The sequence below is a fragment of the Silene latifolia genome, chromosome 1 (assembly GCF_048544455.1).
Source record: "Silene latifolia isolate original U9 population chromosome 1, ASM4854445v1, whole genome shotgun sequence".
Taxonomy (NCBI): domain Eukaryota; kingdom Viridiplantae; phylum Streptophyta; class Magnoliopsida; order Caryophyllales; family Caryophyllaceae; genus Silene; species Silene latifolia.
Genome location: NC_133526.1, coordinates 166,093,108 through 166,111,607, shown reverse-complemented (window position 1 = coordinate 166,111,607; position 18,500 = coordinate 166,093,108). Strand labels below are relative to the sequence as shown.

The following is an 18,500-nucleotide window of genomic DNA, read 5'->3' as shown; positions in this document are numbered from 1 at the left end:
CTTACCCAACGGAAACAACCACCACCGTCTCCGCCACCTCAACAGCTTTGAGCTCGTGCCGTTCAAGTTTCCCAGTGCAACAGCTTCTTATACTTCTCTTAAGGACATCATCCCCTCTAATCCCTCCTCGTTACTCTCTCCGTCGCCAGCCACCAATTCTGCCGGTGGCGCCGTCGCCATTTCCTCGCCGTCGTCAGGGTCTGGTTACGAGATATCCATACGCAACCGTCTCGTCAAACAGGCTGCCTGGGCGTACCTACAACCTACTGTGCCGTCTTCGCCCTCGTCTTCTTCACCGTGTCTTTGCTTCTCCAAGGAGTTTTTCCATCCGATCGTGTCCGGGTTTAGGCAGTTGTTGTGTGACACAGCGACACGTGTTTATGATTGGTTGGTGGACGTGATGTGGCTCATCCTTTGCAGATAACAACAATTGAGGATGCTGGAAAAGTATAATTTTGCAAACAAATGTGGGCCTGGTTTTGCTAATAAACTATTGGGTCTCTTTATTTCATTTTCATACGTTTGTGCAGAATATATATATATATATATATCACTTACCAATGTATGAAAATCGTATGAATATAGTCAGCAAATTAAACAGAATTGTGTGCTTTTTTCCTTGTCAAAACATGGGTGTTATGTACAGAGATTTGAGTGAGTTAAATAAATGTTAGTCAAATGATTTTGATCATGTTTTGTGTCGCATGAACTTAAACCGGGCTGAGCTGAGTTTGCTCTTTTCTTCATGACTATGAAATTCCTCTACGTGGGCGTATTCAGTTTGAGCCTCGCTGAGCTCAACTTTGATCACATTGGACTTTGTTGGATGGGACTGCTCTTTGAACAACGAGGGGAATGTAGCTGGCATAGGGGGTGCTGTAGGCGCAGGTTGCTCAACAGCAGGCGGAGGCCACCTCCAGTCTGGGTGCCGTGGTGATGCATCCGGAGACTCCGACTTCCGCCGACGTAGTGGCCAGAACCCAGATCTGGTTGGGGATGCTGGTGGTGAGCGTCGCTGTCGTTGTCCTTGATTATGGTCAGTTTGCTGCGATGTGAATGTCAATTTCAGTATAGAACAATACTAAAAGGCTTATTATGCCTTAAAATAAGGTTGATGGGCGAGCAATATAATCATATATAGGCTCTAAGATTGCTCTATGGCTTTTTTTTATCACAAAAACAGCAAACTGTACCTGAATAGAGCCGCCCTTAAGCTTAGTAGACTGGTTTGCTACATACTGAACAACGTTGAAAAAGGCAGATTGTCCCAAATCAGTACAGTTTTGGTAGTAGTAAATAGCCAAATCCCAAGCTCTCAATCTCAACTCCTTTAGTTGTTTGTCGATGTCGGTCTCATGTTTGGACACCAATGGCCTCAGTATGCTCTCGTATACATATGAAGTTCCCTGCACCCAAACACACCTCTCTGTTATGTTGCAGCACAAAATATGACATAAACCTCAAGTTATTGAATTGGAATTTACCTTGGTCCTTGGATACCATAGGTAGATGATAAAAGCCAGCTTCATCTCTCCATATAGCGGAACCCTTTGATAAAAATGATTAAGAGACTATTAGTTGTGGGATATGACACTCAACACAGTAAAGGTACAAAAACCTATAAGAAATGGTATCGTATGTGGGACCAACCCATAAGCATAAACGGCGTATATAATTAGGTTGATCTCACATCTGAGACCGTCCCAGGCAAACTCGGACGAGTAGACATGATAAATGTGTATCGAGAAATAAGAGGCTTAATCTATGAACCCAAAAGGCAGTACTTATTACCATGAAATGAATATATCCCCAAATATCTCGCAAACTGAAAGCACAGCAATAATGATCCTAAAGTCACAAATTACAAAGGAATAATGTTAATTACCCTGCAATTAAGAATTCAGCACAGTAGATTGACAATTGGTGGTAATAATTGGTATACGGAACAAAATCATTACTGTAACATAGTTACTAGAACAAACAGGATAGCAAATATTCTAAAGTAACCAACGAATTATGAGCAGGACACACTTGTTCCCCATCCTCAAGCTTTATGTACTCAACCGTGACAATATAACTCCATAATTCATGATTACATTTATCTAAAATCTTTATTACTTCCTCTTATTCCAATCAATTTTTTAATAAATTGTGTTTTAATCAAAGATAAAGAAATGATTGAGACTAATAAGAAACAATAAATATAAGGAAATGCTTGGTATAACGCTGTAATAAGTGTTACATTCACCAAGGGAACCTTGATGGTTGGAAAATTATTGTTTTCTCCGGGAGGATCGTTCTTTCTACACCTAAATCTTTATAATATTCCATTTGGTGGATTGCGGTACCATTAACTTAAATTTTTGGCTAAGATGATTTCTTGACAGTAAGGAGGACAGTCACAATTCCAGGAGCGTATAACAACTGCCTCCGATCACCACACGGTCGCAGGGTTACTCTGATACCACTTGTAACACCCCGGCCCAAACCGGGTCGGGAGCGGTTACTTATGATAGCTCACCAGGCTGTGTACATGGCCCACGATCAACACAGTCCTTTATAGCGCATTTTGTCCTCACTCACGCGCATCCCGGAAACCTTCCCAGGAGGTCACCCATCCTAAGACTACTCCCAGGTCAAGACGCTTAACTTTGGAGTTCTTTCGCATGGATGACCATAAAAGAAAGTGCACTTTGTTGATATGAGTAGTACTTCCAATCCCTTTAAGCACTAGTCATTTAAGCCTATCACTGGACCTCTTCAATTACCGTGGGGTGTTACAGTTTGCAACTAAACCAACTTAACTTATCCAACACAACAAATCTCGTTTGCCAAACAAGGCAGAGTCACTTGGCATTTAGTCAAAAAGTTGGTAATTGCTTGCCCAACTCAAACCAACATGTTTTTTTTAGCTTTCAATATATGTAGAGTTATTTTTTTGTAAACCAGACACAAAATTATCATTAACACGACCAATTAACGCGAATTTCCAATTCTCTTTAGTCACACAAGTTATACTCCCTCTCATCCACTCTTTTCTTCCCTATTTCCTAAAACGGATTATTCAGATTTTCTTCCCCTTTCATTTTTAAGAAAGTTTTTATTAATATTATACTTCTACCTCTCACCACTCATCAAACCCCACTATATCCTTTATTAATATTTAATTCTAATTATTCCTACCTCTCTCCAATAACCAAACCTCACTCATCTCTTTTATTAATATTTAATCCTAAATATTCATACATCTCTCCAATTACCAAACCTCACTCATATCTTTATCAATATTATACTTCTCACCCTTAATCTCCGTGCCCACTTCAAATGGGAAGAAAAGAGTGGATGAGAGGGAGTATTAACTAACACTGTAAAAATGTTTCAAACAAATACGGAGTACCATGTTCAAAATAAAATCGACCACAAAAAAAAAAAAAAAAAAAATTAAATTGTTGATCACATTTCGAAACCATACACGTTACAAATCATACTCCATCCTATTCACCATTTTCTTCCCTATTTCCTTAAACAAATTATTCAGGTTTTCTTCTCCTTTCTTTTTTTGAAAACTTTTACTCTTATTTTATTCATTCATCTCCCCTATCACCAAACCCCACCCAATTCACAATTCTTTATTTAATTCCTAATTATTCGTTTCTCTCTCCTATCACCAAACCTAATCCAACTCACAATTCCTTATTTAATTCCCCTCCTAAAACCTTGTGTCCACAACAAAGGGGAACAAAATGGTGGATAAGAGAGAGTATATCGGAACCAAAGGATGTTAAATTCAATGCTTTAATGGTCTCATAGTATACATAAACATAATTGTACATAAAGATGGCTAGAGATTGACCCGTAATAGGTGATTATGCGTTATGTTGGGAGTTGTAACTAAAAAGTTGACTTCTTTAACAACAACTCCCTCTCGTCCGGGTCAATTTAGATTTGACACAAAGATCAAGGAAAAATGAATGGGCCAATTACTAATTGATAAGTGACCAAATTGTGTGTGAATGATCAAATTGCTCATCTAGTTCATTCTTAAAATAAAAAGAAAAACAATTGACTAAGACACCTCAAAATGAAATATGACAAATCGGGACAGAGGGAGTAATCCGCAAATCCACCTAACAAAATCACTAATGTATGTATTGAACATACATGTACAGCCTAACAAAAGCACTAAGTAAGAATTGTTTACTATTGAATAAACATATACTCGTTAATCATTAGTACGGAGTATTACATATTGAATACAATTGATTAATTCCCTAATTAAAGGCAATAATTGTCATCAATCATACTCAACTAAATAATTTATCTACATAACAATGAAATCACTGATGAAATTTGCTTAATGAAACGGCAATTCTCATATGAGACGGTTCTAAAATGTACGAGTAGAAATATGTATACGTTATGCAACACTCTTATTCGACAATTTGTGGTGATCATGAAAACATACCAATATTGGCACCAGAAGCGGAGTTCGTGGATGTCAACCTTGTTCCGCTCAACCGTCTTGAAACACTCGAATGCCGGATACGCATATCCTAATATCATACTGTATGTATATCCGACAATTTATCAATAAATTAGATTAAAATAAACTTGATAAGAATCTTTGAAAAAAAAAAAACATAGAAGGAATTATTAAACGACTTACAAAAGTCCCCTGCCGATGAAGTCACCCAGCATATTCACGATCAGATTCAACAAAAGAATCAACAAATTGTGGGGTGAGGAGGGCCGGAACTAAAGAAAAACAGGATTATATTCGAATGAATATAAGGATATACTAATATGATGATGAGGAGATGCAAGAGAAAGTGGGTGAAAAATATAGTAAAAAAGAGTGAGACTTAACAAAGGAGGAAACTGAAACTTGGAAGATATAGATTGTTATTTAATTTAAAAAATAAAATAAAATAAAAGAAAATGTGGGATGAGGATTGGTTGAAAAAAAACGTGAGTAAAGAAAATGGGAGATAACTTGGCGGAGACGCATGGGGATATAAATAGAGTGAAGGAGAATGTGAGAGGTGAGAGTAAAGAGAGGGTAAAGAGGAAAGCGGGAGAGATAGTGGTTTGGTATCATCGATTCACTCACGAGAATCATCACCCTTTAGCGGTTATTTCTCTATGTATTTGGTTTTACGAATATTTAATTAATTTAATTTAATTTAAACTTTTAAAGAGAATAACTTCCTAGTTCCTAGTAGAATTTAATCTACATCTCCTTGAAATTCACAATTACGCGCTCTCTGATTGCAGGATGAAGAGTCATGTATGAGAACACCTATGATGGGAGGGGGTGAATTAGGTGTCCAATTAAAAATTTTAAACTTGAATTAAGCTTCTTTAAAACGTGGACAATAGACTAAACTGATATGGGACAATACTTTGAATGATAGAGGTGTTTATGTTTAGAACTATTTGAGTTAGAAGTACACAAACATGATTCAGCTCAATATATGTCACAGTGAAGTCGATTGTTGAATGAAACAGAAAAGTACAAATGAAAGAGTATTTTCTTCAACTTAGCAATGAAGATAGGAAGTGAATATTTTCACGTTGAATACTCTTAGCAACGAAGATTTATTTGAAGTGAATCTCTTTTAAATTCAATACTTCAAATACTTAATCGTTTTAAGTTCGTAAGATTTGAATCGGCATGTCTGAGCCACAGTATTGAATACTATGTGACACAGACAGATGAGAAGATAAACAAGATATAAGTAAGGTAGCAAAATGTAAAAGTAAATAGACAAACAAACAATGTTTTAAAAAATTGGTTAAGCCTCTACTCCGAGGCCTACATCCAACTGTTATTTTATTACTTTCTTAGAAATTCACTCAAATTTACTAAATCCCTTACAAATAAAATAACTCGCCAACTTACTCCGATCCGCTTGCTCTTGCTTGAAGCTACTCCACTTCAAGACTTTCTCTCTTGCTTAAAGCTACTACGCTTCTAGACTTAAGTTCTTATCTCCTAGGTTTACATAGTCTTGGATCTCAATCGTTCAATTAATGAACATGGAGATTAACTATTAGACCTAAACATGAGACCATTGAACAAGCTTAGATATCACAGTGCAACGAACTCACTGTAACACCCCCATACTCCGAGTGCCTTACCAGGACCACTCAGGTATGAAGACATCACCATCTCGGTCGCCCGAGGTATGATAATCAAATAGACAAAACGGAAACAACATTTATTATAAATAGCTTAATGATAAATACAATCCTCAAAACCAAACCAAAGTACAATACATTATTCCAAACTATCTGTTCGCAACTGAAATGTAAATAAATGCTAAACTACAGCGGAAGACTCTATCGTCATGTCGTGGCCATCCCGGCCTATCCCAAGTACTCATCTCTATACCGCTCAATATCCGCTCACCATCCCCGAATGGATCACCGCAGTTTTACAAAACAACACCGGGTCGAGTACTAATCACACAATCAATATAGATAACAATAACAAGATACACAGACAACCGAATCACACACACACACACACACACCAACTCCCATCATCTCAACACCGATCGTCCACCTTTGGACCAGCCTACGCGATGGGGGACCGCGGCCGTTCCCACCTAAGCCCCGCTCATCGTACGAGCGATAACCCTGTCCATTAATGTGCACATCCCCTTTCGTGGCGGGTTCCACGAAGGGCGAAACTAGGGCGTGAGATCACTCCCGCAAGTGACCCCACTCAGCCGAGAACGCATCTCGAGAACCATCAACAAACACAACCACAATCACAATCACAATCACAATCATCATATCAAACAACTAACTACAGCACATCACCAATATCCCATTATGGGACTAATACTGAGTAGGAAATCCTACCTGGAAAGCACAACACGCAGACGGTATCTACAAATTTGTATCAAAACGGCTCCTCTACGAATTCTCCTCCTACCATACAACACATAGATGCTACCATTCAAATACTACTCATAAAAACCCCCAATTCCTAAATTAGGGTTTCATCAATCTTATCAAAACATTATAGAAATTATATTAAAAGCTTACCCTCGACGCAAGGAATCCAACGACGCGAACTACGATACGAACTGACCGTCTGAACTCCGGGAATTGTTAAGGATGCGATTAGGAAGATGACTGACTGCTTTCTCTCTTAAACAGGTTTTAGGTTTTGGTAAAAGTGTTTTAAAACAACGACGATTATGTTTAAATACCCTAATCGCATAATTAACAAAACCCGCGAAAAACTCCCCGTAAACCGGACACTCGATCGAGTACCCAAGGTACTCGATCGAGTACCCCCCTACTCGATCGAGTGCCCAAGCTACTCGATCGAGTACCCAACAGGTCATAAACTATTTTATTCCACAACTTGCCCATACTCGACAGAGTAAGGGCTACTCGATAGAGTACCCCTAAGACATATAAATACGGAGTATTACAGTCTTCCCTCCTTAAAAGGAACTTCGTCCCCGAAGTTCAAACCACTACTAAAACAAGGTACTCCAAAACATTCCCGACTCAACAACCAAAACAAAACTCAATATAAAACACGCTACTTACCCAACTCATCCCGACAACCTACCGACGCAACATATAAAAAGGTGTATAAAACTCTTAGAAACTGCTCGCGATCATCTCCTACCCCCCTAAAAGAAACAAGGTTACGTCCCCGTAACCATACATACCTGATCAAAAAGGAAGGGGTAACGCTCTTTCATGATATCCTCTGCCTCCCATGTAGCTTCCTCGGTCTCGTGGTTAGACCAAAGGATCTTAAGCAAAACTGTCTCACCACTCCTGGTCTTTCTAACCTTTCGGTCTAGGATCTGCTTAGGCACCTCCAGATATGATAAAGACTCATCCAGCTCTAAGCTCTCTGCCTCCAACACATGTGACGGGTCACTCACATACTTCCGCAGCTGCGATACATGAAACACATTGTGCACTCTCTCTAATGCAGCTGGTAATGCCAGACGATAAGCAACTTCCCCAACTCGCTCTAAGATCTCATAAGGCCCTATAAACTTCTGACTTAGCTTGCCTTTCTTCCCAAATCTCATAACTCCGCGCATAGGAGACACTTTCAGAAGAACCTTGTCCCCAACCTGAAACTCTATGTCCCGACGATGTAGATCTGCATAACTCTTTTGTCGATCCTGGGCTGCTCTCATCCGTTCCCGGATCACCTTAATCTGTTCCACCATTTCATGCACCATCTCTGGTCCTAAGACCACTGCCTCAGCACTATCGTCCCAACAGATTGGACTCCTACATCTCCTCCCATACAAAGCCTCAAACGGTGCCATGCCAATACTAGTGTGATAGCTGTTATTGTAAGAAAATTCTATCAAGTCAAACCTCTGCTCCCAGCTACCACCAAAATCCATCACACAAGCTCGCAACATATCCTCAAGAGTCTTGATTGTTCTCTCAGTCTGTCCGTCTGTCGCAGGATGAAAAGCTGTACTCATCTTCAGATTTGTCCCTAACGATTCCTGCAACTCCTTCCAAAACCTCGATATAAATCTCGCATCTCTGTCAGACACTATGTCCTTAGGGACTCCATGTAACTTTATCACGTTCTTTCGATAGGCCATAGCCAATTGTGCCTTAGTCCATGTATCTTTCATTGGAACAAAGTGAGCTGACTTGGTCAGACGATCCACTATCACCCAAATCATATTGTTACCTTGTTGACTCTTAGGCAAACCCACAATGAAATCCATGGAAATGGATTCCCACTTCCACTCAGGCACCTCCATGGACTGAACCTTACATTGTGGTCTTCTCTGTTCCCCTTTAACTCTCTGGCATGTCAAACAACGGGACACAAACTCAGCTGTCTCTTTCTTCATCCCAGGCCACCAAAACGTTTTCTTCAAATCTTTGTAAAGCTTGTCTCCACCCGGATGCACTGAATATGGTGTGCAATGTGCCTCTGTCATGATAGTCTTTTTCAACTCCTCATCATTAGGAACACACCACCTACCATCAAACCTCAAACTACCATCTGTATGAATAGAAAACCGGGACACTGTCCCTTTCTCTACCCCCTGACTCTCCACTCCACTATCTTAGGATCCAAAGCCTGCTTATCCCGAATATCATCATAAAACTCAAGCTGTACTGTCATATCACCCATGGCATCTCCTTTCTGCATCATATGTATCCCGAACCTCGCTACCTCATCTCTCAGCCTCATCAAAGATAGAGCTGTACACAAAGAATGTACACTCTTCCTACTCAAAGCATCAGCTACAACATTGGCTTTCCCTTCATGATAGATGATTTCCATGTCATAATCGCCAATCAACTCCATCCACCTCCTCTGTCTCATGTTCAACTCCTTCTGCGTGAAGATGTACTTGAGACTCTTGTGATCAGAAAATACCTTAAAGATTGCTCCATAAAGGTAATGTCTCCAAATCTTGAGAGCAAACACCACTGCACCCAACTCCAGATCATGAGTAGGGTAGTTCTCCTCATAAGGCTTCAACTGCCTAGAAGCATAGGCAATCACTTTACCATTTTGCATCAACACACATCCCAACCCATTCTTCGAGGCATCTGTATAAACCTCGAAATTCTCGCTCCCTTCAGTAATGCTAGGACGGGAGCGTGGTCAAACGCTCCTTTAATGTTTGGAACGCCGTCTCACAACTCTCATCCCAACGAAACCTGTTCTCTTTCCTCATCAACGCTGTCATCGGTCTAGCTATCTTGGAGAAATCTTTCACGAACCGTCTGTAGTATCCAGCTAAACCCAAGAAACTCCTCACCTCAGCAACATTCTTTGGTGCTTCCCACTTTGTCACTGCCTCAATCTTCGCCGGATCCTGGCTACCCCATCTTTAGAGATTACATGCCCTTAAAAGCAACTTTCTCTAACCAGAACTCACACTTGGACAAACTTAGCATACAACTCATGATCTCTCAAAGTCCGCAACACGATCCTCGATGCTCCTCATGCTCCTCCTTAGTCTTAGAGTAGACTAAGATATCATCGATAAACACCACCACGAACTGGTCCAAGAAGCGTCTCAAGATCCTATTCATCAAATCCATAAACACGCCGGCGCATTAGACAACCCAAACGGCATCACCACATACTCATAATGGCCATACCTCGACGTGAAAGCTGTCTTCGGTATGTCCACATCTCTAATCTTCACCTGATGGTACCCCGACCTCAAATCAATCTTGGAAAAGACTGTTGCACCACTCAACTGATCAAACAGGTCATCTATCCTTGGCAAAGGATACTTGTTCTTTATCGTCACTCGGTTCAGCTCCCCGTAATCTATGCATGACCTCAAGCTCCCATCTTTCTTCTTCACAAACAGAATCGGTGCTCCCAAGGCGATACACTTGGTCTAATGTATCCCTTCTCTATCGATCATCCAACGCTTCCTAAGTTCCTCCATCTCCTTAGGACCCATACGGTACGGTGCCTTAGAGATTGACTCCGTCCCTGGCTTCAACTCTACGGTGAAATCTATCTCCCTCTTCGGTGGCAACCCCGGAATCTCCTCTGGAAAAACATCTGCAAATTCTCCCACCACCGGTATCTGATCAATTGTCGGACTCTCTATCCGGTCATCTCTCACATGGCACAAGATCGAGGACATACCTTCCTCGAGATAAGACTTCAAGGTAACAAATTTGCAATCAACTTAACTTTGGGTTTGACTAGAAACCCACGATAAGACACACTTACACCCTTTGGACCCCTTAAGGACACTTTCTTTTGATGACAGTATATCTTGGCTTTATACTTTCCTAACCAATCCATCCCAACTATCATCTCAAAACCATTAAAAGGAAACTCTAGCAAGTCTACAGGGAAATCGACTTGCCCAACTATCAAAGATACATCTCTAAACAACCTCCCACACGATACAGACTCACCCGAAGGTATGAAAACTTGCTCCCTAACAGACTCATATACTCTCAAACCCAATTGTTTTACATGACTCGAAGACACAAACGATCGAGAAGCCCCGAATCAAAACAAAACAAACGTAGGAATACCATTAACAAGGAATGTACCGGTGATAACGTGCGCATCTTCCTCAGCTGCCTTCTTCTCCATCATGAATAACTTGCCACTGGTCTTCTGCCCACCTCCCTCGACAGTACTGGCTGATGCGGTCGGCTTAGAAACCGACCCTTGATTGTTGTTGTTGTTGTTGTTCATCGGTGTCTTCTGATAAGAATTACCGCCGTTGCGGTTGCCTCCACTCTGGTAACTCTGACCTCCCCGGTTTGGCCATGATCCAGCTGGTCTGTTGCTCGCAAAGCTCTGTGCAGGTCTCTGAACAGATCCCGATGCACTCGTGCACTCATGTCTCTTGTGGCCTACTCCACCACAACCAAAGCAGGTCACTCCCCAACTATTACTCACACTCCCTCGGCCTCGCCCCAAAGGAAGTCCCAGCATTAAACCCAGACCCAGAAGAAAATCCTTTAGACTGATTGTGGTTGCCTTTCTTGAAATTAGATTGGCCACCACCCTCGCTCTCAGACTTCCTCTTCTCTCCACCGACCTCTCCCGAGCCATCTCCACTAGTCTCTCGGCTCTCCCCGGCCCTCTCATACGCTTCCTTTACATCATAAGGACTCCCACGGGTAACTTATCCATAATTTTCGTGGTTAGCCCTCTCTCAAACCTCAAAGCCAGATTCTCCTCACTCAAACCCATATCCTCAAAGATATCTAGATTTCTCATTGAACCGCCTGTAGTACTCGACCCACGACATCTCGGCAGTCATCTTAAACTTGTCGAACTTCTCTCTCAACTTACTCCTCACATGTTCTGGTACGAACTCCTTCCTCACAGCCCTACGAAACTCCTCCCAAGGTATAGCAGGTAACCCCTGGTTGGTATATATCTCCTTGGCACTCACTTTCACTGAATCCCACCACTTGCCACCGCCTCCCTCGGATAGAATGCAGCTGATCCACTCTCATCTCATCGGGACAAAGCGAACTAAATCTAGTATGTTCTCCATCTCCCCTCACCCAACTATCAAGAAGGTTAGGCTCCTCAACTCCCTTGTACTCCTTCGGGTTAAACCTCGCAATATAGAGACTGACTTTAGCATGGTCAACCTCCTTCTCCTTACTCTTATCCTTGTCCTCATTCACTCTCTTCAGGGTCTCAGTAAGAGCATCCTGGTGCTCCAACATCTTAACGATGTCATCCGTGGTCATAAGCTCTGCTCTCGCGTACAAAGCATTTCTCTTGGGCGGCATCTTGAAACTATACATATATAATAAAAGGGGTAGATATGAACATACGTACTAAACTTCAAATCACGAAAACACGCTGCCCAGAACCTACTCGATCGAGTATCAAAACCCACTCGATCGAGTAACGGGCTACTCGATCGAGTGCCCCCATGTACTCGATCGAGTACCCAAACTCCAGAACCAAACAGACCTTCTGATCCCTTACACACTCGATCGAGTATCTAGGCTACTCGATCGAGTGACCCCCTACTCGATCGAGTACCCCTAGTTACTCGATCGAGTGCCCCAAAACTCGATTCTGGACTCAAACTCGCCAAAAACCCACCCGATCGAGTCAGTCTCACTCGATCGAGTAACTCTAATACGTAAGAGCTACCCGCATGTTACGTCTTATACTAACATGCTAAACTTCATAAAATCACATGATATAGTAACAAATATGCTACGCATCTACTCTACTATCAACAAGATCAATTCATCATGCTATTAAAGCCACATTGTAAACATCCAACATGTTATCATCTCATTAACACGTTCCACATATCATTTCCTTTCACTTGCTCAACTTCCTATTTCAACACCAAACAATCAACACACTTCATCACTTTGTTGCACACGTTAATCAAACATACAGATGACTCGACAAACACTTTCCCCATGTGACCGGTTCAAAGTTGTAGGGCGACCCCCGCGACTTTAGGACGTCTCCCAAGCCTTTGCACTAGCTCCTACAACTTTTACCCCGGGTTCATTTTAATTGACTCCCTATGTTCGTTAAGTTCATTGGTTACAGGTTTCAGGATCGTCGCTCTGATACCATTTGTAACACCCCCATACTCCGAGTGCCTTACCAGGACCACTCAGGTATGAAGACATCACCATCTCGGTCGCCCGAGGTATGATAATCAAATAGACAAAACGGAAACAACATTTATTATAAATAGCTTAATGATAAATACAATCCTCAAAACCAAACCAAAGTACAATACATTATTCCAAACTATCTTTCGCTTGAATCGAAATGTAAATAAATGCTAAACTACGGCGGAAGACTCTATCGTCATGTCGTGGCCATCCCAGCTATCCCAAAGACTCATCTCTATACTGCTCAATATCGCTCACCATCCCCGAATGGATCACCGCAGTTTTACAAAACAACACCGGTCGGACTAATCACACAATCAATATAGATAACAATAACAAGATACAGAGCAATTTGACCGAATCACACACACACACACACACACCAACTCCCATCATCTCAACACCGATCGTCCACTTTGGACCCATTACGCCCGGTGGGGGACCGCAACCGTTCCCACCTAAGCCCCGCTCATCGTACGAGCGATAACCCTGTCCATTAATGTGCACATCCCCTTTCGTGGCGGGTTCCACGAAGGGCGAAACTAGGGCGTGAGATCACTCCCGCAAGTGACCCCACTCAGCCGAGAACGCATCTCGAGAACCATCAACAAACACAACCACAATCACAATCACAATCACAATCATCATATCAAACAACTAACTACAAAGACATCACCAATATCCCATTATGGGACTAATACCGAGTAGGAAATCCTACCTGGAAAGCACAACACGCAGACGGTATCTACAGCTGTATCAAAACGGCTCCTCTACGAATTCTCCTCCTACCATACAACACATAGATGCTACCATTCAAATACTACTCATAAAAACCCCCAATTCCTAAATTAGGGTTTCATCAATCTTATCAAAACATTATAGAAATTATATTAAAAGCTTACCCTCGACGCAAGGAATCCAACGACGCGAACTACGATACGAACTGACCGTCTGAACTCCGGGAATTGTTAAGGATGCGATTAGGAAGATGACTGACTGCTTTCTCTCTTAAACAGGTTTTAGGTTTTGGTAAAAGTGTTTTAAAACAACGACGATTATGTTTAAATACCCTAATCGCATAATTAACAAAACCCGCGAAAAACTCCCCGTAAACCGGACACTCGATCGAGTACCCAAGGTACTCGATCGAGTACCCCCCTACTCGATCGAGTGCCCAAGCTACTCGATCGAGTACCCAACAGGTCAGAAACTATTTTATTCCACAACTTGCCCATACTCGACAGAGTAAGGGCTACTCGATAGAGTACCCCCAAGACATATAAATACGGAGTATTACACTCACTCAAGGAGACTTCGAAAGCTTAAATAATTTTGCTAAGTGTTTTCTCAAAAAATGATCAAAAGTCTTACTAATAAATGAGAACAGATGAAGCTATTTATTGAAGAAGCGGTGTTTAAAGGAAGGAACCCAAAACACTTCTTCCCTCTTTTATCCAAGAGATAATCTGGTATAAAGTCATTTAAAAAACCTTTGTATGTAATCAAATCAGAGTGCAAGGCTCAAGGTAACTGTTTTTCAGAAAATCAAAGAGTGTTCACATAATTTTTATGGGAATCACAACCTTTACCAAAAATGGAAAAGGTAAATGACCCATTTTTGAAAATATAACTTTTGACAAGATTAAGCTCTAATCTAGGGAATAAAACGTGACTTTCCAAGCAAGTTCCATTTTATCATTTTGAAACACTAATGCTTTTGAAAATCAGAAGTCTTCTATCAAAATAGTTAATTATTTTGACAATTTCGAAATTTCTCCAAGAGCTGAATCAGAAACCACAGTGACTCGCACTGTTGTATGGTTTTGCTGACACTTGATAAACTAAGAATGTTACACTACATCGATTATAACATATTACTTAGGCTAAAACTTTCTGTAATACCTCGGGTATTCTGGTCTTATGGTACTCTATCGAGTAGGGGGTACTTTATCGAATAAGTTGTATGTGGGTTCTGGAGTACGTTCTGATCTGAGTGTACTCGATCGAGTGGAGGCAACTCGATCGAGTAGGGTTCATAACTTTTGGGGATTTTTACATCCTTGTGATCCTCTCCATCATTTACAATCAAATCTAAGGTTAGGGTTCAAAGCTTTTAGGGATTTTTACATCCTTGCGATCCTTGGATTTTGGGTAAGATCTCTATGTTGTTCTTTTATTGATTTGCTAAGTTTGTTTAAACCTTAATTTGGGTGATTTAGGGGTTTTGGATAGGAATCAGATTATGATGTGTAGTTGTTGATTATTATTGTAGGTGACGATGTGGTACTCTTATACAATTGTATGTTTGGCTGCAGTTATAACGGATTGCGAAAAGGTAGGGTTTCCCTACTCAGTTGACTATGTAATTAAGTTTAAGACGGTGTTGTTTGATGTACTGACATGATTATTAGATTGTTGAGATTGTTTAATTTGGAATTGGCTTGTTATATTAGTATTGCTATTTTGGTTGTTGTTTGTTTATGGGTCGCGAGGCACGCCCTCGGCCGAGTGGAGTCATCGTCGGAAATGGCTTCACGCCCTTAATTCGCCCCTTGTGGTTCCCGTCACAAGGGGGAAATGCAGATTAATAGACATGGGTTATTCGCTCTTGGTGTTGAGCGGGGCTTAGGTGGTAAGGCTGCGGTCCCCACTTGCGGTGTGGATTACCTGTTGCGACGGGTAATCTGGCAGGTAGTCAGTGATTGGTGATGAATTGGAGGGTGGAGGAATGTTAATGGTTGATTTGGATGCTTATTGTTGTTTTTCTTATCTTGGTTATTCAGTAACTGACCCCGGTTAAATGTTTTGAAAATTGTGGTGATCCATTCGGGGATGGTGAGCAGTTGTCTAACAGGTAACCATATGGATAGCTCGTGGGATCTGGCTGGGATGGAGTCATCACTAGTCTTGAGTTGAGTCTTCCTCTGTAGTCTTATGACAGTTTCTTTTCTAGTTGGTTTGGTTTGAGACAGTTTGTATCGTACGTTTAGTTTTGGTTTTTAAGTTGTACGCACTTTAAACAGTTGAACTTTAAAGTATGTTTCTTTATGGTCACTTTTAATATACTATACCTCGTGCAACTGAGATGGTAGCATCTCCATATGTAAAGGTGGTCTTGGTAAGGCATCTTGGTGTATGGGGATGTTACAAAGTGGTATCAGAGCGGCGATTTTGGAACCTGTAACCAATGAATCTAATGAATGTAGAGAGTCAAATTAAAATGAACCCGAGTAGGAGTTGTTAGGAGCTAATGCAAAGTGTAACACCCCCATCTACCAAGGAGCCTTAACAAGACCTTCCCTAGCAGAGAAGGGCGTTACCATCTCGGTTGCCCGAGGACAGTAATAATCAAATGTCGATAAAAGAACGTTTATGTTTTATTACAAGTGATTTAAACCAAAAGACGATATAAAAGATACAACTCAAACTACTATCAGCTATGTGAACTATCTCTGCCATGACTCGTGGTAGACTCATCCCTCCAAGCACCCAGCTAAGATCCATACATCAACCTGCTAAGACTGACTGCTCACCATAGTGGATCACGGCAGACACAACACAAAAGACAACACAACAAAACCACACAAGGTTAGTAACTGAAGTAACAGCACAAAAGTAGACACAACACAAATACAGCGACACACACACACACAACGCCTCCTCTAACCAACCACACACCTCTGACTGCCCGAAGGTCCAGTCCTTCCAGTGGGGGACCGCAGCAGATCCCACCTAAGCCCCGCTCATCTATCCGAGCGATAACCCATGTTCCTTAATGTGCACATCCCTTCTGTAGCGGGTTCCACAGAAGGCGAATCAAGGGCGTGAAGCCACTCCCGCAAGTGACCCCACTCAGCCGAGGATGCACCTCGAGAACCACAGACAACAATCACAACCAGCTGTACAAACAACAGTTGTAACACCCCTATACTCCAAGTGCCTTACAAGGACCACTTAAGGCATGGAAGTGCTACCATCTCGGTTACCTAAGGCAATGATAATCAAATAGACCATAAAGAAACGTACTTTAATGATAAAGTTTAAAGCGATACAACCAAAACCGAAACTGATAAAAAGAAATACAAATGTTCTTAAAATGTTAACCAACTAAACAACTAAAAGATTGTTCGACATAGCGGAAGACTTCTAGAACAGCCTCGTGATGACTCAACCCAGCTATCCCATGCACATCAACTCATACCTGCTCAATAACTGCTCACCATCCCCGAATGGATCACCACAGTTTTTAAAACATTTAAACGGGGTCAGTACTGATTACACAGACACACAGCTGCAATAAAATAACAATACAAGTCAATCGAATCCACCAACTTCGTCTCATCACCACACACCTGACTACACACTAAAGTGTGTAGTCCTGCCAGAATACTCATCGCAACAAGTATTCCACACCGCCAGTGGGGGACCGCAGCCGTTCGCACCTAAGCCCCGCTCATCTCATCCGAGCGATAAACCCATGTTCCTTAATGTGCGCATCCCCTCTGTGGCGGGTTCCACAGAGGGCGAATCAAGGGCGTGAAGCCACTCCCGCAAGTGACTCCACTCAGCCAGGGACGCACCCCGAGAACCATAGACAGTTACACAACAATCACCTTATACAATCAGCATCACCAAATGCCAATTCCTTTATGATAATCAATCAACAACAATAAAATAATCACCGACAATCAACAATACCATGTAAACAATACTGAGTAGGGAAACCCTACCTGGAATAGCAATCACCACAGACCGTCTAGCAGCTAATCAGAACTTCTCCTCTACGAATCCTCCTCATATAACATGTATACACATAATTACTACCAACACATCCAAAACACTCCCAATTCCCCCAAACCTACCCAATTAGGGTTTAACCAAAGTCAACGAAATACTATAAAAATTATACAAGAAGCTTACCCTTGACACCACGATCACAACGGTATAACGAACAAGACGATCCGACGAACCTAGCCTTGGGATTTGCCAATAACGCAAGAGATGCGAACAACGTAACTCCTAATCTTTTCTTGAAAGGTTTTTAGATGATAAAGGTGTTTAGGAAAAAGTGACTGAAGCTTTTATATTAATCTCGCGTTATTAACAAAACCCGGCTAATCAATCCCGTAAAACACACTTACTCGATCGAGTAAGTGACTTACTCGATCGAGTGTCACACTTACTCGATCGACTACCCATCAGGCAGACTACTGTTTTGCGTAAAAAGCTACCTACTCGACAGAGTAAGTCCCACTCGATAGAGTACCCATAGACATAGAAAACCGTAGTATTACAGTCTTCCCTCCTTAAAAAGAACTTCGTCCCCGAAGTTCAAACCCATAGACAAAAACAAAACACACTATCACCACTCC

The 18,500-nt window shown here is 41.6% G+C and overlaps 1 protein-coding gene across 1 annotated transcript; it reads right to left on the bottom strand.

The window, feature by feature from the left end:
* Window positions 1–593: 593 nt before the first annotated feature.
* On the bottom strand, window positions 594–4,990 carry LOC141611170 (putative HVA22-like protein g). Its single transcript, XM_074429634.1, has 6 exons — window positions 4,667–4,990; window positions 4,466–4,564; window positions 1,792–1,848; window positions 1,485–1,548; window positions 1,194–1,406; window positions 594–1,045 (listed from the first exon to the last, which is right to left on the bottom strand). The coding sequence occupies exons 1-6, from the start codon at window positions 4,696–4,698 to the stop codon at window positions 689–691; spliced, it is 822 nt and encodes a 273-aa protein (XP_074285735.1). The 5' UTR covers window positions 4,699–4,990; the 3' UTR covers window positions 594–688.
* Between the last annotated feature and the right edge of the window lie 13,510 nt (window positions 4,991–18,500).